This window comes from Hypanus sabinus, chromosome 6 (assembly GCF_030144855.1).
Source record: "Hypanus sabinus isolate sHypSab1 chromosome 6, sHypSab1.hap1, whole genome shotgun sequence".
Classification (NCBI taxonomy): domain Eukaryota; kingdom Metazoa; phylum Chordata; class Chondrichthyes; order Myliobatiformes; family Dasyatidae; genus Hypanus; species Hypanus sabinus.
The window spans coordinates 39,602,331-39,624,926 of record NC_082711.1 but is presented as its reverse complement, the minus strand read 5'-3'; the positions used below and the strand labels follow the sequence as shown (position 1 = coordinate 39,624,926).

Genomic DNA, 22,596 nt, shown 5'->3' with positions numbered 1-22,596 from the left:
TGTTTATCAGTCTTTGTGTGTACTTTTTCATTGATTCTATCGTATTACTTTGTTCTACTGTGAAAGCCTGCAGGAAAATTAATCTCACAATAGTAAATATTGACAAATACATACTTTGATAATAAATTTTCTTTGAACTTTGAATATGGTAATCAACAATTGTATTTGGCGAAAACATTTTAATATTCCAAGAAATATACTTAGTGTACAGTTGAATAAATATAAGGCCGGAAAACCATTGTGAAAACCCTTCTGTTTAATGCACAGCATAGAAATATATACATATAGCAGATCTTCCTTTGATAAAATACAAACAAATATGAAAATTACAAAGAAGGAAAGAACACTCAACTTTTTTTTCAAAGATAGTTTCAAAAGTTTTACATCCAAACTTTCTCAGGAGTCTCCACAATTTCCATTGAAAATTCCCAGACAATTTTATTCAAAGCTGTGTAGGAAATGATTTTAATGTGAGAACAGCATTTTCACTATTTTATTATTTTATCACTCTGAACTGATATGATTGTTAGAACATCATATGAAGATATAGAAGGGCTATGGTTCTACATTTCCAACAAATGTTACTTCACTCTAAGTTGCATTATCTTGCATTCCAATGATTTCCATTCTACTTCAGAATTATGCCTCTAATCATGATGAAGTAGCTGTAACAAATAAAACATAATTGGTTCTTTGATATCTGCAAAATCAATGGAAATCCTTAGAGCTATTTTAGTTCTACTCAGTGGTATTTCCTATTAACTCGATGTACCTTACTAGCTTTCTACTGAGAATAATCATTTCAAGCAGGGTTTTGCTCAATGGCCAGGCTTACACCACAAAGTCAAGTGACGGAAGCCTCATCAGTGATTCTCCTTAAGCTAACTTTCAGATTGTAGAGAATTATAAGATCGAGGTCAAGTACTTGCCAGAAGGAAACCCTCGATTACATTATGGAGAATGGGTAGTCCATCTCCTAATACATTTCTTAGCTTTCACTCATCGCAAAGTGATGTTTGCAGTGTTAGGAACACAGGGGAAGGGAAATGATGGAAGAGAGAGAATAATATTGAACTCAGCTCTCTTAACATTCATCCGTCACTGAAGCAATTAGTGGTGAGATGGACGTATGAATTTGATGGTCTTCCATGTTCTATGCAGATGGCGTAAAGGAGAGCACTAATGGGCTCTTAATATGAATCCTACAGAATGCTATTTTAATACTGCCTTAGTTGCAGATAATTAATAATACCTTTCTCTACATTTCTTCTAATTTATATATGCAGTGTGATTCATGCTGTTTACCTAATGAGAAGAGATAATAATACACAGTAGTTTATAGTGCTATAAACCTTCCACAACATGCATCAGGAATTTCACTGTTAGACGATACGGATCTGAATTGTCAATACAGGAATGCTGTCTGTCTGCACATACAGCAGACAGTTGTTCATCTAAGTCTGCAGTGCTCCATCATTACTTGTCTTTAAAAAAATCGTACTGTTGCACGGGTACTTTTTTGTCACATATTTAACAGGATTAAATGCTGATTTGTGGAATCACAACAATTTTGCCGTTTGTGAATGATTTATCAAGCAATTGCTTCCATCGCTCATTTAATTTGATTGAGTGGCTCAGTGCTACTGTCACACACCATGAACCCTGACCTTGCTGACTGAACAGGAAATGTAGAATAAACAGGAATTGCTGCAGGCTGTTGTGTTTTTTTCACACCGCCTTAATGGTCAATACTGGGAATTATAGGACATTGCAGCTCGCGAGTAGATTGTACTTTCAGGTCCCATCATAAGAAACCACAAGTAAGTACTGTAGGAAAATTTTAAATTTAATTGAATCTTTGGAAGGCAGTAGTCATAGATCTGAGTACAAGATACAACACAACAGTATGAATTGTCTAGGCTTTCTGTGTGTCAGGAGTACAAATATTTTGAGTTAAGGCTTTTTTCTTTTCATTTTTAAAGCAACACATTACACAAGCAATAATACCATTAAAAAAGTTTAGAGAAAAAATTCAGAACCTCTCACAGCAATACAAAACATGAAACAATACAAGAAACATATTGATCAACTGTATCATAGATATCTTTAATTATTGTTCAATAACATTTCTTTCTTTTTTACTTAAACTGATAAAAAGAAATAAAATCAAATCTCTCCAACACTGTCCGTACAACACACTCATCTAAAGGAGAACAAGGAAAGAAAAATCAACCTTGTAGCGCGTATTTCAGTGCAAGCAATTGTTAATCCAGACCCCTGGCCTGGAGCCAATCACAATGTTATCAGCGTACAGGCAGTTGCCCTGTGTAGCATGTTAACAAATCTTAGTATTTACCCTTGTTATAAAGGATATGACCCCTCCCCTCAGCGTCCAGTGAGGCTTAATGCTAATTGTTTTCAAAATGGGGCAGGTGGGAAAAATCAAAATACTGCATACTCAAAGTATAAAATCTGGACTAATATACAAAAACATAGGTATTTAAAGCCCTTTGGAAACATATTCTGTGAAGCTAAGTCATTATACAAATAGAATGATACAAATTTATAACTCTTTACAGAAAATGATAAATACTTGTAAAATGATCTCACTTGGTCTCAACACCAGCATTTGTTCATTTAAAACTTTAATTTAAAAATTAAAAAGCAGACTGTACATAATTCATTTCTTTTTACATAGCATCCCGTTTGATTGCTTTAACAGTTGCTCCTGAGAAAAGCTTGGCTCAGTCACAGACCAGCATTATCCAGAGCTCTTCTTGTCTTTCCAAAGACAAACAACTACAAAAAAAAATTCCACAGTTCCAGACGACCTTCCTCAGCCACTTAAACCCCACCCCCCCCAGTGCTCCTGTTTCATGCCTCTGAGTAGGAGTTCTGTGAGTTCAGCTTGTCCTTTTTCAGTTTCACTCCATCCACAAGTTCAAAATTGTAGCTCTCAAGTGCAGATAGATTCCTGTCAGCCAATGCACTATGCCAGCAGGCGCAGTACAGGACAACCCCACAGATGGCCCCCAGAATGACTCCCAGGGCACTCATCGCTATGATCGTAATAAGAATAGGGTCGAGGGTCTTCAGCATGTTTCCAGGACCTCCAGGGCTCTCGTAGAAAGTTTTATCAGTGAAATCCTCAGGGTCTCCAGCTGCAATAAGTACATCAATAGCTTTTGAAAAGCCTAGTTTTCAGAATTATTTGCTTGTTTCTACATTAGTGATACATAATTAGGACAATGAAGGCCTATGATTGTACATTTTATACTCAGATTTGCAGGTAAGAATTCAGCAAAAATGTTTCCAGTTTCCTGAGAATTGATGGTGGGGAGGTAAGGGAGTGCATGTTTGCACTATTAATGGCAAAGGATGGCACTATGAGAAATGAAAAATCTGTTCAATAAGATCACGGATAATCTGACCTTGACCTCAGCTATATTTTTCTAGCTATTCCCCATGATCCTTGATTCATGTTTAAAACAACCCAGCACCTTCTGGATTTCCCTTTTATTTATTCTGCTCCTCCCCCCTTTTCACTGCCGCTTAATACTTGCTTCATTTCTAAGCTCTGAATTGCTATATTGTGCCAGAAGCAGGATACAGGACCATTGTTGTGAATGCCCAATGAACTCTAAATATTAAATCATGCTTAAAATGGATGCAATGCTGAATAAAACAAAAAAATGCTGAAAAAAACAGCAAGTTATGTGGCATCTGCAGAAAGAGAAAACAGGGATAATGTTTCAAATCAAAGATCTAGTTCTGATGACAAGTTGATGACTTGAAATGTTAACTCTTTCTTCTCTCTCCATAGATACTGCCTTATTTGCTGAATATTTCCAGCATTTTTGATTTTACGTGCTATTCATATTTATTGAAGCTTCTTTGTGTTCTCTTGCTGTCTTGCGTATCCTTGTGTCATCAGAAAATAGACTACGATGCACTAAATCTCTTCATCCAAGTAATTTTTATGGACTACAAGCAGCTGTGATCTCGATATTGACATCCTTGGACCAGAAATGTGATTCTCAGGGATCAACAACCCCAGAACAGCATCAGACTTGGTCCGATCTTCCAAGAATCAGCTGCGGGTTCATAACCAGATTCAAAGCTAGATGAATTGTCCGACTGGCATAGGTCAGCCATTATAAAATAAGCGGAGCACTTATGGGTACAGATGTGACACTGCACAACACTGTACTAGTAGAAGTGAACATCAGTGATGTGATGAGTGGAGGAGCAAGTATTTGGACGTGCTTGGTGAATATAAGACTTGTTTCTCATAAGTGGAAGTAGTTTTGATTATAAAGTTGGCCTTTTCTACAAAATACCTTCCCCCCACTGCGGTAAGGCTCACGGCAGCCTTTTCCTACCCAACTGACTATCATGCCCCCAGGTCGGAGATGTAGCGTAGAACTGGTTTTAGAATTAATTTCCTGTAACTAATGCTAAGGTTGGCAAGCTAAAGAAAATGCAATAGACCATGTGTTGAGGAATATCGAAGCAGCATCAGTGCAAATCTTCGTCTTTTTCTGCCCATGGCTTGTGATAATAAACATGCTAATGTTCTGCTTCATTTGCTGGAGCAATGACTAAAGGGACTTACCAGTAGGAAAAATTGATGTAGAACCATCTGAACCCGGAAAGGCATCCCTGAGAGCTATATTAAGTTAAAACATTTGATTAGTATAAGAAGTGTTCTCTGAAAGCAATTTTTCCTAAATTTCCTTTCTGCAGAAACACTTATTCTATTAAATTATATATCTCTCTAATTATATTTCATTATTCACACAAAGGCCCACAAGAGTGAGTCTGATTCAGCATCTAAACTAGTGCTGGTGAGGCTTTACATTGTCATAAAAAACACAAAATGCTGGCAGAACTATTACCTCCTCCCATAGGTGCTGTCTGGCCTGCTGAGTTCTGCCAGCATTTTGTGATTTTTTATTTATTTCCAGCATCTGCAGATTCACTCGTGTTGCCTTTACATTGTCATATTCTTCTTAGATTCAACTCGTGTATAATCCATGGAAACATAGTTACAACACAATTGATTTTATATTCTACATTAATACCTGCTGATTCATAAAGATTTATGGCAAAACCCTTTGGATTACCCATTGAGCCTCATCTCCAAGGCACTCGGATCTGACCAGATCTTCTAGATTTACAATTTTCCAGCTCACGATGGAGGACTATTGAATTTTAGGCCGTATTTACCTCTAATCTAATGTTGATCCCAACCTGATATTTTGAGAAGGTCATTCAGCAACTTCAGCCTTGCTTGTTGGGAGTCAGTTCTCATGAACTGTGCATGTTGGTTTTCAGGATCCAGTAACAGTGTCTCTTCCTAAAGTCTAGGCCGAGGTTGGAGGTCTCAAAAAGGATGAGCCCAGAAAAGCATACATACACTACCGCCAGCAAGTTCTTGACACTATTTTGACTCAGAAACAATCTGGCGTTAATTCCTCACTGCTGGGTCTAGATATTGGAACTCCTGAACTGAAAGCCCGAAAGGCATACAGTGACAGCAGCCATTCAACGTAGTAGCTCTTTGCTGCTTTCTCAAGGACCGTTAGAACTGGGTAAATGAAAGTGACAGCAATGCCTTTATCCCATAAATTAATAAAAGGCAGCAAGAGCCAGCTTCAACTAACAAGGTGATGGAGAATGAGTGGAATCTACTCATGGTGTGAATGCTTGCTTCATGCTTTAGAGCAAGAAGGGAAAGAAAGGGCCAACATGAAACTGTGATCCTAGATGCCAACACTGTTATTGATCAACAGGGAAGTGTGTAAGGTTAGACTTAACTGAGGTCAGAGCAAGAGTCTAGTCCAAACTGTGGCCATGAAGCTCATGTGCTGTGGACTGCTTTAGGAAAATTATAAGTATACAGACCACCAGTTCACTTCAATAGGCTACTGCAATTCAAGAAGGTTGAGCTGAGCCCCCTTCTGAAAGGAACTTAAGGATGAGCAGTTAATGCCGGCCTTGCCAGTGACTCAGTCAACAAAAAATGGAAAATGGCATAACTGATTCCCAGGTGAATTCCTTGCCAGGCTCTGACAGTTGTGAAGGCTCTGGTCGAATTTCACCTGAAAAGACTTTAAAGAATATAAGACAGAGTAGCAGACTTTGCAGAGAACTCACCCATGCATTCGTTTGGATTCCCGTTGCTCACTACCTCCACATCGTGCACTGCCACTTCTCCTCGTTTACCTTTTCCTACAGTTACTTCCAGGCCAACCTTCAGAGGCAGAAAGTTTTAGAGGCTTGAGCAAAGTGACACAAACAAATGGCTTCATCCATAATCAAATGGTCAAATTCAAACTGTAACGCACAAGTTAATGGAAAATTCTGGTAAATTTTCAATCTGATTCCTGAATCTAACCAAAGAAATCAGCACTGTATCCCAGCTTAAGTTACTCAACACTGAACTAATTGTATGTCAGTGATTTGACAACGAAAGACAATTTGCATTCATTTATATTTCTCCCTATAGCCCTCAGTTCTTGCTCACTTCTCTAAAATTTAACACTGTATTATCTCCTTGGTAGTTCATTTTACATGTCTTTAAAGCCTGCCGTCTGGTGACATACTGGTTAGGTTATTGGACTTGAATCTAGACTATTGATCCAGAAATATACTGTAAGTTTGTAGACTGCTGCAGAATTTAAATTCAAGTAATAAGCCTGAAATAAAAAGAGTTAGACCTGTTTATGGTCATCATGTGATTACTAGGTCAGTGGAAGAACCCAAGTTGTTCAAGAAAGAAATCTGCCACCCTTATTCCTTCTGGCCATCATCTCACTCCAGCTGATTCTAAAATAGCCCAGCAATCCAACAGGTTCATGACAAATTCTGCCCCTCCCAATGTCCATATCCATGAAAAAATTAAAATTAAAACCTCCCAACAGAGGGTGGAGAATGTACGGAACAAGATGGCCAGAAAAAGTGGTTGAGACAGGTCCAAAAATTCAAAGTTCAAAGTAAATTTATTATCAAAGAAACATTTATGTCACTGTGTACTACCCTGAAATTCATTTTCTTGCTGACTTTCACAGTAGAACAAAGAAATACAATGGAATCAGTGAAAATAACCTACACTCAAACAAATACGGACAAACACTATGCAAAAGAAGGTAAACAGCACAATTACAAAAAATATATAATAATACAAAAAAATAAAATTTTGACTCAAATTATTTCTGGGTCAAGATCGTGTCAAGAACTTGCTGGCAATAAGTAACAAATAATGATCTAGGTGATAAAGATTGATCTAGGAATAATGGTGCATAGTTCCCTGAAGGTGGAATCTCATGTGGATAGGGTGGTGAAGAAAGCTTTTGGTATGCTGGCCATTATAAATCAGAGCATTGATATAGGAGTTGGGATGTAATGTTAAAATTGTACAAGGCATTGGTGAGGCCAAATTTGGAGTATTGTGTACAGTTCTGGTCACCGAATTATAGGAAAGATGTCAACAAAATAGAGAGAGTACAGAGGAGATTTACTAGAATGTTACCTGGGTTTCAGCACCTAAGTTACAGAGAAAGGTTGAACAAGTTAGGTCTTTATTATTTGGAGCATAGAAGGTTGAGGGGGGACTAGAGGTATTGAAAATTATGAGGCAGATAGATAAAATTAACGTGGATAGGCTTTTTCTATTGAGAGTAGGGGAGATTCAAACAAGAGGACATGAGTTGAGAGTTGAGAGGCAAAAGTTTAGGGGTAACATGAGGGGGAACTTCTTTACTCAGAGAGTGGTAGCTGTGTGGAACGAGTTTCCAGTAGAAGTGGTAGAGGCAGGTTCAATATTGTCATTAAAAAAAAATGGGGTAGGTATATGGTCAGGAAAGGAATGGAGGGTTATGGGCTGAGTACAGGTCAGTGGGACTAGATGAGAATAAGCATTCAGCATGGACTAGAAGGGCCGAGATGGCCTGTTTCTGTGCTGTAATTGTTATATGGTTATATGGTTAATATTGAGAGTGTGAGTTGTAGAGTCTTTGAAAGTGAGTCCATAAGTTGTGGGATCAGTTACTGTTGGTTGAGCTGAGTGAAGTTATCCACTCTGGTTCAGGGGCCTGATGGTTGATAACTCATCTCCACAATGAACTGATTTAAGAAGCACTTTGATCTTCGATAGGTACCTGGATAGATAGGGTTTAAAGATATATGGACTGAATGCAGGAAATTAAGATTTGCTTTTGGGGGGGTGGTCACCATGGTTGGATAGACACATTGGACCAAAAGGCCTGTATCCATCCTGTATTGTTCTTTGACTCCATGTCTCTACCTATGCTTCTGCTTTTCATCTACTATCATGCCCCCATCTCAAACTTGTATATTACAGCTTTTCACGCTGGAAGCTTCTCTGAACTGGAGTATAATGTTAAATTGCTAATATTTTTCTTGTAAATGTTGTTTCTCTGATTCTCTGATACCATGTGGCCGTGATGCTGCTGTATTGCACGTGTGCATAAATGCAGTTGTGCATATGACAGTAAAGTCAACTATGATTTTGACTTTGATTTGGGTAGGTAAATATTTGAACTATATTAAGATTTGATTATGTGATTCAAAGATATTTACTTTAAATATAGATTTCAAATCATTCTGTAATGCTTTAATGAATTCCTGGAGTTACCTGATAGCTGTGCGACGATCGTGGAAGCAGCACTCGTCCTTCCTGCCAGCGGCTACCTTGAGGTCCACCCATGGTCCAAAGAACACTAGTAGGGAAGCCACCCGTCTGCTTCCTCTGAATCACATTCAAACTGCTGCCTTGAGTTCCACGGATTTGGTACCGAAAAACCAAACAATCGCCGTAATTCACATGTGGTAATGGAGGGCTCCATAGGCGTGCAACTTGCTCTTCCTTTTCTCCAATTTTTTCGGTGTAAATAAAATTGTCTCTACCTACACGGACACAGAAAAACATTTCCCTCCTTTAGTTATGATAAAGGAAGCATTGGACTAAGAAAATAAAACAAAGTTTAACACTGCTATTACTTCTATGCTCCTGCAACAGCCAACTCATCAATCACTGTTTGCTCTTAATTGAGTCATTAATATAAGGTATTAAATGATACCTAATCTTCTAAGACACCTATCTGTGTTCAACTATTTACCATTCAATCCATTGTTTCTCACAGGGAAAGTTTCTTTATCTACATCTCAGTCAAATAAATCCAAGATACACCGTGGAGTGTAAATTTCTGTCTTTGTCAGTGTAAATTTTAACACTGCTCCAAACTGGACACCTTGCATCTACTCATGACAGTTGATCAATACCCTAGCTGTTCTTGTTGGGAGATTTTTCATTAAATCTTCCTTTCCTAGTCTCACTTGTTAATTCTTAGCATCAGCTTCTCGAACACACTGATTTTATAATACTCCTTTAAATTAATAAATCTCTGTTAGGCTTCACTCTGTTTCTCTCTGGATGTTCCTTCAGCCTTCCACACCTTCAACACTTGTTCATTTGATTTGCATCAGCTGTACTTTTCCCCTCCCTCCTCTTCATTTAAAATCAAAAACTTTGTTCTTGATAATCCAAAACACATACTAAATCCCTGGTGTAAATATAGAAGTGTAAGAAAGGGAAAAGAAAGATACATAAATAGTTCTTGCTCCACTTGACTAGAAATAACAAGTCACAGTGATGAGTGCTGGGGCCTCAACATTTTACAATTTATGCGTATGATTTGAAAGAAAGTTACGGCTTCAGTATCTGCTTACGATACAAAGAAAGGTAGGAAAATAAATTTGGAAGGGATTATAGGTAGGTTAATTGAGAGGGAAAATATTGGAAAATGAGATGTAGAAAATACAGAATTCTCCATTTTGACAAGAAAAATAAAATGATGCATACAATCTAAATAACAAGAGGCAGCTCGCATCCAACGCATGACTTACAAAAGTCTAGCATTAAGTTACAGCAAGGTTTTAGGAAAGCTAACAGATCATTATCATTACTGGTAATTGAATTGAACAAAAGATTAGGGATGTTATTGTATTATATATGGCACTGTTGACACCACAAATGAAATAGTGCATATAGTATTGGTCTTCTTACTCGAGGAAGGCTGTTCATGCATTGGAGGCATGTCACGGAATGTCTACAAAACCAATGACTGGAAGGTTTCTTACAGGTTAGGCTTGTATGCGATGAAATTTAGAAGAGTGAGTGGGACTTGATTGAACTAGATAAAATCTCAGGGGTGGGCGAGGTGATTCCTCTATTTGGAGAATCTAGAACAAGGGATCAATAAAAGAGTTGTGGATTTAAGAAAGAGATGAGGCTTTTTTTTCTCTCTCCGAGGGTCATGAGTTGTTTGAGCTTTCTTCCACAAAGGTGGGGGTGGCAGTGGAAACAGAGTCTTTGAATATTTCTAAAGGCACTTGGTCACTGGGGCTGAAAGGTTACTATGGGTAACCAGGAATGCAGAGTTGACATTACAATTAGATCTTATTAGCTAACAAAAGTGGTTTGAGGGAGGTCTATGAGCAGTTCCTGCTCCTCATGTTTTCTTCATGTTTCTCTGCGTGGAAGAAGGTCATTCCACAACTAGAATTTGCCTGAAAACGAAACCATGTTTAAGTACTTCTTCAAGTCCAATTTGATAATTGTGTTTTATTTGTTATCATCTCTGGAATGCTTTTGGGTCACTTATAATTTCAGCAGCTCTATTTGCAGTTTCTGATGTATAAACCATCTAGATTGTCAGTTATTACATCAGTGGTGACACAGTAGTTAAAGTTAACAAACTGGTAGTCCACCCAAACTTGGATCCACAAGCCAAATGTGGAATTTAAATTCAGTTAATTAAATAATCTGGAATTTGATATAAAAGTTACTTTCACCAATTTGGCAAAAAAAAACAGACTGATGTAAACCCTGGTTTGTTCACTGCCATAATTCCCATCTTTACCTGGTGAACCCAGACCTCTGTACACCACGCTGGAGGAACTCAGCAGGTCGGGCAGCATCTGTGGAAATGAGCAGTCAACGTTTTGGGCCGAGACCCTTCGTCCTGACAGATGCTGCCCGACCTGCTGAGTTCCTCCGGCGTGTTGTACGTGTTGCTTTGACCCCAGCATCTGCAGTGTACTTTGTGTTTGTGGTTCAATTATCACTGTGGTAACGCTCTTGTGAAGCACGTTGGCATGTGTTATTATGATGAAGGAGCTATGTCAATTAAGTTGGTTGGAACTGATAGGACATAAATCAGTACCACATAGGAACAGGTCATTCAGCCCATGATGTATCTGCTAACCATGATACCAAATTAAACTATCCCTACTGACTGTACTTGATCCATATCCCTCTGTTCCTGGCAGCCTCTTGAACGCCACTGTTATATGTGCTCCCACTACCACCCAGGGCAGCCAATTACAAGCTCTATGTAATACAAAACTTCCCTGTCATGTATTTAAGATTTTTCTCTCTCAGCTTAAAGCTATGCTCTTTATATATGAGAGCTGGAGGTGCATCCATAGGTAAGCAGGACAACTTTCCTTTGACTTCAAGGAATTGCCTGCACACAATAGGGACATCAATGGTAGTGTAGCAGTTAGCATAACACCGTTACTGCGCGAGCAATTGAACACGGGTTCAGTTCTGCCACTGTCTGTAAGGAGATTGTACGTGATCACATGAGTTTCATCTGGGTGCTCCAGTTGCCCCCCACATTCTAAAGACATGCAGGTAGCAAAGCTGATTGGTCACATGGATGTAACTGTGCAGTGTGTGCTCACTGGGCTAGAAGGCCATGTTACCATGAGGTATCTCTAAATAAAATAAAGATGATTTTTTAAAACGTTGCTCTCTGTTAGATATTGAACTTTCTCAGTTGCAGTTCTAGAAGGGCAATCCAAATCCTCTCCCTCACTAACCTCATTCCTATTCTCTCTGCCTCCACAGCCGACTGCATACTTAAGACACATCGAAACAGTGTGATCTGATATTCTTTTAAGAAAAGTACAGACCCTTCTCCGACTTATTTGTGTGAGAAGTACTCAGGTTTAAAAGGAGAAAGCAGTTCTCCTCCCCTTTCTTTTCTGCTTCCCTTCCTCCAGGCATTGCCACAGGGGGATTGGCAAGTTATTTTGAAATTTATTTTTCTCACCAATACTTTCCTCCCTCCCTGTCTCTGAAGGTTATTGCTAGCTGAGTTATGATCCCACTGGTGGCAACTGCTTGCTAGAAACCTCCTAAGTTATCATTCTGCTTCTGTGAGCTTTGCTTCTGTGTTCACTGGAGGATGTATTAACCTTGAGGGGAGGCAGTGTCCCAGTGAGAACTGACCCTTCCCCATCCCACTAGGCCATTACTAGCCGCCCGTACTGGGTGCACTGAGGCTTGCTTCCATTTTCTCAGGTGAGATCGGCAGGAGCAGAGATCAAATCTGACATCTGTGGGAAACAGCCAATTTCTTATCCAGCTGAACAGCTGACACATCTCAAAATAACAATCCTCTCAGTTCAATACTGAATTTAAAAAAGAATGTAATAAAGTTCTTTTCAGCTGGTTGCCAACAGCAACGAGCTGTTTGAAAACCTGTAATCATCTCAATTCAGGTGTCACAAATGTGAAATAGAACATTATGAAGTTGAGCACATTGTGACCAATTATTCTTGATTGTTCTAGGGTCACAGAAGATACAGCAGCATAACGATCATCATAAACCTAGAGAATTGATCCAGTGAGGTAGCTAAAGAAACTTAAATTCATATAATTAAACAACTCTAGAATAAAACAGCTCGTGGCAGTCATGGTGACCTTAAAACTGGTCATCATAAAAAAATTGGTTCATAAATATTCTTCAGGGAAGGACGTCTGCCATTATGCCCGTGTCTGGCTGAAATATACTCCAAATTGTTTCATAGAAACATTATCCAAAGGGAAATGACAGCATACTATTGAAGGAACTATTAGAAAAGTTGACACAATTAAATTTATGAATGTCTATCAGATCAGATTTCGAGAGCTGTAGGGATCGAGGAAAAATGGAAAGACATGGATGAGAGTTCTAAAAGCAAAATGATCCTAGTTTAGAAACCAAAGGAAATGTATGGGCAATCAGAGCTGGCTACAAGTTAGACTACTGAGAGCAGAGTTTCGGACTGAAGTAGGACAAGATAAAAATATAGGAAAAGGACCTGTATGGTTGAGTCTTGAAGTCGTAAAGAACGGATAGTTTTAGATAAGTTCCACAGCTCTGAACGTCCCTGGGGGTCTCTTGAGAGAGCATTACAGTCATGGAACAAGTTGGATTCAAAGAAACCTCTTGCAGAGGATGTCATTTCACATTTCTTACCCATTGTATAATTTCCATCTGACCCAGTAATGGTGGATTCACCTTTTCCAAGATGGACTTCCCACCTAAAGTCTGCGGATTCATCATGAAGCCAGTCACAGAAGCTCTGTCGGGCCATGCTCCCAAACTTACAGTTGAAGCCAGGCGCCTCGTTGAAGGGAGGGAAACGATCTGCAAGATAGATCATTACTGTAGCTCAAAACACCAAAATACAAGGATAGCATTCTAACAAACTTCAACAGATTCTGGAGATTCAGTATGGATGCATCTACCGGAGGTGCTGCGTCAAGAAGGCAACTTCCCTCATCAGAGAAACCCAGCATCTGGGCCATACCATCTTCTCACAGCTGTCATTGGCCTGAAGTCCCACACCACCAGGATCAAGATCAGCTGCTTCCGCTCAGCCACTTGAACCAATTAGCACGACCTTAATCACTACAACATTTGGACTATTTGGCATTACAACGGACTTATTTTTTTTGTTCTACTTGTGTTCTTTCTTGCAAAAACTGGATATAATTTGCATTTATGTTTTGTTTTGTAAATTCTGCTTCTCGCTGCCCCAGCATAATAAAAGACCCCCACCCACCCCAGACGTTGAATCTTCTCCTCCCCTTCCATTGTCCAGAAGCCTGAAAGCAAATGTACTACCAGGGTCAGGCACAGCTTCGATCCTGTTGCTGTAAGGTTATTGAATAATCCCCTAGTACAATGAGATGGACTCTTCACCTCACAGTCTACCTCATTACGGTCTTGCACTGCTCTGCACTGCATTTTATTCTGCACTGTTATTGCTTTACCTTGTCCTACCTCAATGCACTGAGTCATAACCTGAACTGTATCTCTGTACATGTGACAATTATAAAGCAATTCCAATTCTAGTATAATGTTATGTGCTTGTGATGCTGCTATAATTAAGATTTTCATATGGCAATACACCAGACTTTGACTACCTTGAACAAAACCAGGGTTGTGATGGGAAGAGCATGTATTCTATTTGATAGAGGGCCTGTAGGGAATGCCACAAGCCTTTCCCAGGACCCCAGCTTCTACTGATTTTATTTTGTAAACTCTGCTCAATCAAGGTGTGAGATTTCAGCCAACTAACAAGAATGGAGATTATGCGACTTTACAGTCAAACATTACCATGGTAACCACAAATGGATCCATGGTACAAATTCAGTGTTATAGATTTTCATTGATTTTCCATGGAGGTTCAAACTTGGCCTTTCCTTGTGTAACCCCCTGCGTCGCCTCAGGCTCGCTCAGCTCGTTCTCATCTTGAGGGAACGGCCTTTGGCCCCGCCAAACTGGGTAATCAGCTGGTGTGGATGCTGTGTGATGTCCCCGCCTCACCAAAGAACAAACAGGACACCATATGTGATTAAATGATTACAATTTATAAAGGTTACTATAACTAAGTAATTAATAACAATACAGCATACATGAAGGAAAAGAAAATAAAGAAAAGGTGCCAAACTTAAGTCCAAACCACTTCGTGCACAACCGTTGGAGCTCAATTACTGAAGTCTTCTGGCCACCATTCGATCCCCTCCAAACTCCTCGACTCGCAGCTCAGGACCAGCCGAAGTGGTCAACCAAGTGGTCAACTTCGTCTCCTCTCCTCGGGGTACCTCCTGGCCTCAGACCTCCGCTTGGGATCCATTCCTTGCCCAGTTTACAGCATCGCGTCCTCTCTCTCTCTCACCCCCTCGCGCCAATCTCCCCAAAAGCCCACCAACAATAGTTTACAGACTCAGAAGAAAGAACAACTTTAATCCCAATTGGTTTACAAAGGAATACAATTCTCGTTATCAGTAAATTTTAACCCAAACAAGCTTCCAGCACTCTCTCGCAACAAAGAAGCATTCCTACTTTTAACAAAACAAAGACGCCATTTTGATTAACATAGGCAGTAACAAAGAAAAAGAAGAAACCCCCCTTTACACTCTCCTCCCGGCAAATAAAAATCATGTCCTGATGACTATTAAATAACTCGCTCACTCTTCCTGCCAATACAAACCCTAACCCAGGCACAAACAGTGACATTGTTTCCCAAACAGTAAACCTCACGTGCTGTTCCTCAGGCGCTACATACGCAAACTTCTCTGGGAGTTTCCTAACCCTCTGAGACCTCCGTACCCCCTCACCTAAACCCTTCAGGCTCGGACACAACTGGGGATACCTCGGGCGCGCTACCAACCCCTCTCTCAACCTCTCACTCACTGCACACAGCTAACCCTCCCCACTACACCTGACTCAGTGGGAGAAGGGCCAAAGGTCTCTTCCTCAGTCGAGGGAAAGTCAGCAAAAGGCAGCATGTACCACACATCCAGCACATCATCCTTTGAATCCGTATTCTTCCTCATTTCTGCAATTGGTAGCTGCTGTTTGATCTTCTCCAAACTGAAACACATGGCCTGGACTGCTCCTGCAGCCTCTTCAGCCTCCTGCAATCGAGAGATCAGCTTCTTCTCTGGCCCCTGCAACTCTCGCCACAGCCTCAGCAGTTCTGACTCACATATCCTGGCCATCTCAATCTGGGACGCAGTTACTCCACCAGTTTCTTCCACCCCTACCAGAAAAGCAGCAGTTAAAGATTGGTCAGCCTCCAGTTCAGTATTCACTGCACTTCTCTCCAGCTTTTTCTTCCTCATGACTTCTTCCAGATCAATTTGCTCCAGTCTCTCCATCTTCATTTCAAACTTGATTCTGTAGAGACAGTCACTCACGAGCTGTGCCCTTCGCCAGCCCTGACACGTATCCAGAAAACACTTCAACTCTGTAGTTCTCAGCCGCTCCTGCAACGACCTCACTTCATATTCTCCCGAGGCAAATCCAAATACCAGGAGGACATCCACATCTGCCAAAACTCCAAACACCTCCACATCCCCCATGGTCTTCTACATATCCCGCAGGAAGGTTGCAAGGGCTCCGGATATGCCCTGTGGCATCTTTTCAGACCGGAAGACTCCTAGGGAACTTATAACGGCCGTCTTCTCCTTGTCGGCCCCACTCATCGGGATCTGGCAACATCCACTCCTCAGATCCAGCACCTTAAACCACATCGCACCACTCAGACAGGCCATCGCCTCTTCGGCCCTCAGGGCCATATTCTGGTCACTGACAGTGCGCCTCTTCAGTGCAATATAATCCACACACACGCTGCCTACATCTTCCATGGCTGTAGGGGCCAGTCGCTGCAACCTCTCTCTCTCCGAGGTGTCTTCAGCGGTCAACTCCCCTCCCTCGTGGTATTTCGCAGCATCCACGAAGAAGATCTCACCCTCAGATACTTCCCCCAGGCCGTACCACCACCGGCTCTCATTTAAATTTAGTATCGGCCCAATGCTTCTACACACATCCGCACAAGCAGTTCGAAACTCTGGGTGCATCGACAATTCCTCCAAACAGCTCTCACCCGCCTCCTCCGGGCAGGCCCCCAAGCCCACCAGCAGGGTATTGGTCCTCTCCAGAACCGAAACGCTGCCCGTCTCAACAGTGTCCGGACACATCAGCATTAACGATTCACAAACCTCAGTCAATAGACAATAGACAATAGACAGTAGATGCAGGAGTAGGCCATTCGGCCCTTCTAGCCAGCACTGCCATTGACTGTGATCATGGCTGATCACACACAATCAGTACCCCGTTACTGCCCTCTCCCCATATCCCTTGACCCCGCCATCTGTAAGAGCTCTATCTAACTCTCTCTTGAATGCATCCAGAGACTTGGCCTCCACTGTCTACTGGGGCAGAGCATTCCACATATCCACCACTCTCTGGGTGAAAAAGTTTTTCCGCATCTCTGTTCTAAATGGCCTACCCCTTATTCTTAAACTGTGGCCTCTAGTTCTGGACTCATCCATCAGCAGGAACATGCTTCCTGCCTACAGTGTGTCCAATCCCTTAATAATTTTATATGTTTCAATCAGATCCCCTCTCATCCTTCTAAATTCCAGTGTATACAAACCCAGTCGCTCCAATCTTTCAACATATGACAGTCCCACCATTCCGGGAATTAACCTTGTGAACCTACACTGCACTCCCTCAATAGCAAGAATGTCCTTCCTCAAATTTGGAGACCAAAACTGCACACAATACTCCAGGTGTGGTCTCACCAGGGCCCTGTACAGTTGCAGAAGGATCTCTTTACTCCTATACTCAATTCTTCTTGTTATAAAAGCCAACATGCCATTAGCTTTCTTCACTGCCTGCTGCACCTGCATGCTTGCTTTCATTGACTGATGTACAAGAACACCTAGATCTTGTTGTACTTTCCCTTTTCCTGACTTGACTCCATTCAGATAGTAATCTGCCTTTCTGTTCTTGCCACCAAAGTGGATAACCTCACATTTATCCACATTAAACTGCATCTGCCATACATTTGCCCACTCACCCGACCTGTCCAAATCACCCTGCATTCTCATAACATCCTCCTGACATTTCACACTGCCACCCAGCTTTGTGTCATCAGCAAATTTGCTAATGTTACTTTTAATCTCTTCATCTAAGTCATTACTGTATATTATAAACAGCTACAGTCCCAGCACTGAACCTTGTGGTACCACACTGGTCACAGCCTGCCATTCCGAAAGGGACCTGTTAATCACTACTTTGTTTCCTGTCAACCAGCCAATTTTCAATCCATGTCAGTACTCTGCCCCCAATACCATGTGCCCTATTTTTGCCCACTAATCTCCTATGTGGGACTTTATCAAAAGCTTTCTGGAAGTCCAGGTACACTACATCCACTGGCTATCCTTTGTCCATTTTCATAGTTACATCCTCAAAAAACTCCAGAAGATTAGTCAAGCATGATTTTCCCTTCATAAATCCATGCTGACTCGGACTGATCCTTCTACTGCTATCCAAATGTGTCGTAATTTCCTCTTTTATAATTGACTCCAGCATCTTTCCCACCACTGACTTCAGGCTAACCGGTCTATAATTCCCCGTTTTCTCTCTCCCTCCTTTCTTGAAAAGTGGGACAACATTAGCCACCCTCCAATCAGCAGGAACTGTTCCTGAATCTATAGAACATTGGACAATGATTACCGATGCGTCCATGATTTCTAGAGCCACCTCTAAGTATCCTGGGATGCAGACCATCAGGTCCCGGGGACTTATCAGCCTTCAGACTCAACAGTCTATCCAACACCATTTCTTGCTTAATATAAATTTCCTTCAGTTCATCCTTTACCCTAATTCCTTTGGCCACTATTACATCTGGGAGATTGTTTGTGTCTTCCCTAGTGAAGACAGATTTAAAGTACCTGTTCAACTCATCTGCCATTTCCTTGTTCCCCATAATAAATTCACCCATTTCTGTCTTCAATGGCCCAATTTTGGTCTTAACTATTTTTTTGCTATTCACATACCTAAAGAAGCTTTTACTATCTTTTATATTCTTGGCTAGTTTACCTTCGTACCTCATTTTTTCTTGGCGTATTGCCTTTTTTGTTATCTTCTGTTGCTCTTTAAAAGCTTCCCAGTCCTCTGGTTTCCTGCTCATCTTTGCTATGTTATACTTTGTCTCTTTTATTTTTATACTGCCCTTGGGATCCATTCCTTGCCCAGTTTACAGCATTGCGTCCTCTCTCTCACCCCCTCGTGCCGATCTCCCCAAAAGCCCGCCAACAATAGCTTACAGACTCAGAAGAAAGAACAACTTTAATCCCAATTGGTTTACAAAGGAATACAATTCTCGTTATCAGTAAATTTTAACCCAAACAAGCTTCCAGCACTCTCTCGCAACAAAGAAGCATTCCTGCTTTTAACAAAACAAAGAAGCCATTTTCATTAACATAGGCAGTAACAAAGAAAAAGAAGAAACCCCCCTTTACACTTGCCTCAATGCACCATATTCCATTGACGGGTGAGGTTATTTTTACTATTTCTCTCAGTGACTACTAAGGAAGGCTGATGGTGGCAGAGAGTACTTGAAGATTTTACTGCATTCTGCTGGGATTCAGTCAAATGTCACAGCCCGAAGAGGCCAGAAATCAGCTCACAATTGTTTAAAAGCATGATTTTCTTGAACATATTCACTAAAATACATACAACAAAATCATGCAGAGCAGACTTGATGGGCTGAATGGCCTAATTCTGCTCCTATGGCCTTACGGTCTAAAACCAGATATTTTGTAACCAAGAGTCCCAGATCATAATAAATGAAAAAGCAGAAGTGAAGCCAGGAAACTTCATTTCTTCATCAGCTGTTTATATAATCTCATCCTAAATGTTGTGATGCCTTGGTTTTGATGGCCACCGATGATAATTCATTCCAGCCTCAAATAAATGCTTGTGTAAAGTGAAAATATCTACTAACTTCCTCTTTACTGTATTTAGAAGTGATCCATATTTATGGCATCCCATCCACCCTTAGCTGATTTACTGATCAGTGGGGAAAATTCCTTTCATTTTTTCTGTTTTAAACCTAATTAGATCTTCCTTGACCTTCACTCCTTTGGTGATTACAGCTTCTTATAGTCTCCCTGTGCTGTCAATAGGAGAGTGAGGATAGCTCTATAGCTTCCTGTTGTGCAGCCACATAAATCTAAACCAATCTGCTAATGGGCCACCAGGAAAACTGACCACATAATATACTGGAATGAAAATTCCTTTGGTCATGATGTGCTGCAGAACAAGGAACTCACAGTAAAGGTTTAATTATTCAACAGTCCACTGGTACTATTGACTGAAGATGTTGATCATTAACCCAGAATTTCCACCTACACGTAAATTCTATTACAGTACTCAGGATGTAAATATAAGATTTGCTCTGTTTTACTAAATGCCTACAATTAAATATAAACAAATGAATAAACTGTAAATGCACACTGTGCTGGTTTTCAGCTCCAACAACCTGCGTTCAGTCCTGACCTCTGGTCCTACCCAGGTGAAGACTGCTCTGTGTGACCATGTTGGGATGATATGGTTTACCCTGCATCCCAAAGAGCATGCTGGTTAGTAAGTTAATTGACCATTGTAAATTGCCCCTGTTGTGTATAGGAGTGGTAGAATTTAGAGGCAGCTTGTTTAAGATTCCAGATTATTTAATGTCATTTCCTGCACACAAGTGTAAGGAGAATGTAATAATTGTTACTCCGAATCCAATGCAGCACAAAAAACAAACACAAAAGATAAAGAACGCAATAATAATAATAATAAAAAACATACAATAAATATAAATACATAAGATAAGTAGCTTATATACTGTAGATAGATTGATTGTATGCCCATAAAGTGACTCTAGGCTGTACATGACAGGAATAGTGAAGTAGTGAGGAGTTAGTGGGTGGAGGGGTTGATCGGCCTTACTACTTGGTGAAAGTAACTGTTTCCGAGTCTGGTTGTTCTCCTCCCTGTTGGGAGTGGCTCAAACAGTCCACGAGCAGGGATCCTCAGTGATGTTACTGGCCCTTTTCTGTACCTTTCTGTATACATGTCCTTGACGGCAGGTAGGCTGGTGCCAAGTGATGCACTGGACAGTTTCGACTGCCCGTTGCTGAGCCTTGCTGTCCGCGGCAGGACAGTTTCTGGACCAAGCAGTGAGGCAGCTTGTTAGGATGCCCTCTACTGCACATTTGTAGAATGACGTTGGTGTGGAATATGGGGGCAATAAAGTGGGATTAGTACAGGATCCACATGCTTGATGGTCAGCTCAGACTGAAGAGCCTGGTTCCATGCTACCCTGTGCCCATAACGTATGTTGGTAAAACAGTGAGTCAAAGAATTTGCAATCCAATGAATTAGGATTAATATGCCTCACATGAAGAAATATCTTCCAATAGAAAATATCTGCTCATGGGTTTACAGAATTAACCACCAGAATGAGGGCACTGCAGTCTGGCATTAGTGGGCATGCTCACTCACATCTGGTTATCAAGTAGATGTTGGGAATCACTACATCAGAGGAATAGGAGTGGTTTTGTTTCCACTGATTTCTCAGCAGCTGCTCTGACTGAGAACAATATGAAGCCAAGACTCTTGTGTTGGCTGTCCTGCTGTACAGTGAGTAGACAGGGTAGGAACAGGGCAGCAGATTCACTGAGCACCTTCAGCAGACTTCTGGATTGTGCTCCCTCTACGCTGACTTATCCCCTGACCTTAGGTTCATAGAGAAGCATGTCATTTTCTGAGCCTTTTGGCAACTTGAGCAAACATTAAGTTCAAAGTAAACTTATTTTCAAAGTATACATGGTCTTGTGCCTTGTCCCATTTAATTGCCCCCATACTATAGCCCTCCAGACTCTTCATCCACGTACTTTCCAAACTTCCATTAAATGTTAGAACTGAACCTGCATCCATTTCACCAGCAGCAGTTCTACCCCTCTATGCACTGCTTATTCAAACCCTTGTGCAGATGCAACTTCAACATTGTTACTATTCCTACCTACTCCAGGATCTTACTGCAGATGCCAACCACTTTTTGCAGACCCCCTTAAAAGCACTAACCTCTCATCATAAACCTTTGCCTCTACAGAATCTATCTACCCTATCTGTGTCTCTTATCATTTCATATGCCTCCGTCATGTCACCACTCAGCTTCTTTCACTCCAGGAAAAAGAACATACCCAGTCTATCCGATTCCTCCTTACCACTCGGACCCTTTAATCAAGGCATCCTCTTTGTGGAATTTTTCTACAACCTCTCTAACTTCATCAGGTCCTTCCTATAGGATGACAACCAGAACTGCACACAATATTGTAAGTTTTGTTCAACTGTCATATGGTGTCCCAACTCTTATATCTATTAAATATCCAATAAAAGACAAGCACACTGTAAGCCTTCTTCACCACTCTGGCTACCTACCTTGACACTTTCAGGGATTCACATACTTGTACCTCAAGGTCAAGGTTTCAACAACAATCCCCAGGGCCCTGCCATTCACTGTATATATCCTGCCTAGTTTAACTTCACAAAATGCACCTCTATTTGCTGTGCCAGCACTGGAGTTTTGCTTTCAGGCAGACGCTTACTCAGGTTGATATGAAACTGCACAAATTTGAGTATGTAAGGCTCATTTGGGCTCTTGTTTCTCGGTGGAAAAACTGTTTCAAGTACCTTTTTAATTGACTGCACCCTCTTCGGCAGGGGACCTAGTCTGGTGTAATGCAAAAGGTAGCTTTGTTGTACTGTACAAAAAAATAGGTACAGTTGAATTTCTAGCTCATGGTCCTCTTGTGAGCTGAGATGGTTAAACAAACGCAGTGCACCAGAGAGAAACTTTAAAACAAGGCTCATGCCTTTAGCCTTC

General features: G+C 40.9%; 1 protein-coding gene across 7 annotated transcripts in view; it reads right to left on the bottom strand.

Annotated features, from left to right (window-relative positions):
• Positions 1-238: 238 nt before the first annotated feature.
• Positions 239-22,596, bottom strand: part of nrp1a (neuropilin 1a) — a 189,275-nt gene continuing 166,917 nt past the window's right edge. For 5 of the 7 annotated variants that reach the window (XM_059971944.1, XM_059971943.1, XM_059971941.1 and 2 more), the window contains 5 exons: positions 13,335-13,505; positions 8,660-8,931; positions 6,160-6,256; positions 4,616-4,669; positions 239-3,161 (listed from right to left, as the gene is read on the bottom strand). In XM_059971944.1, coding sequence (XP_059827927.1) covers positions 2,875-3,161; positions 4,616-4,669; positions 6,160-6,256; positions 8,660-8,931; positions 13,335-13,505 — 881 coding nt within the window. In that variant the 3' untranslated portion in view covers positions 239-2,874. The remainder of the gene's footprint in view (positions 3,162-4,615; positions 4,670-6,159; positions 6,257-8,659; positions 8,932-13,334; positions 13,506-22,596) is intronic. The other 2 variants (XM_059971946.1, XM_059971948.1) reach the window with 2 other exon arrangements.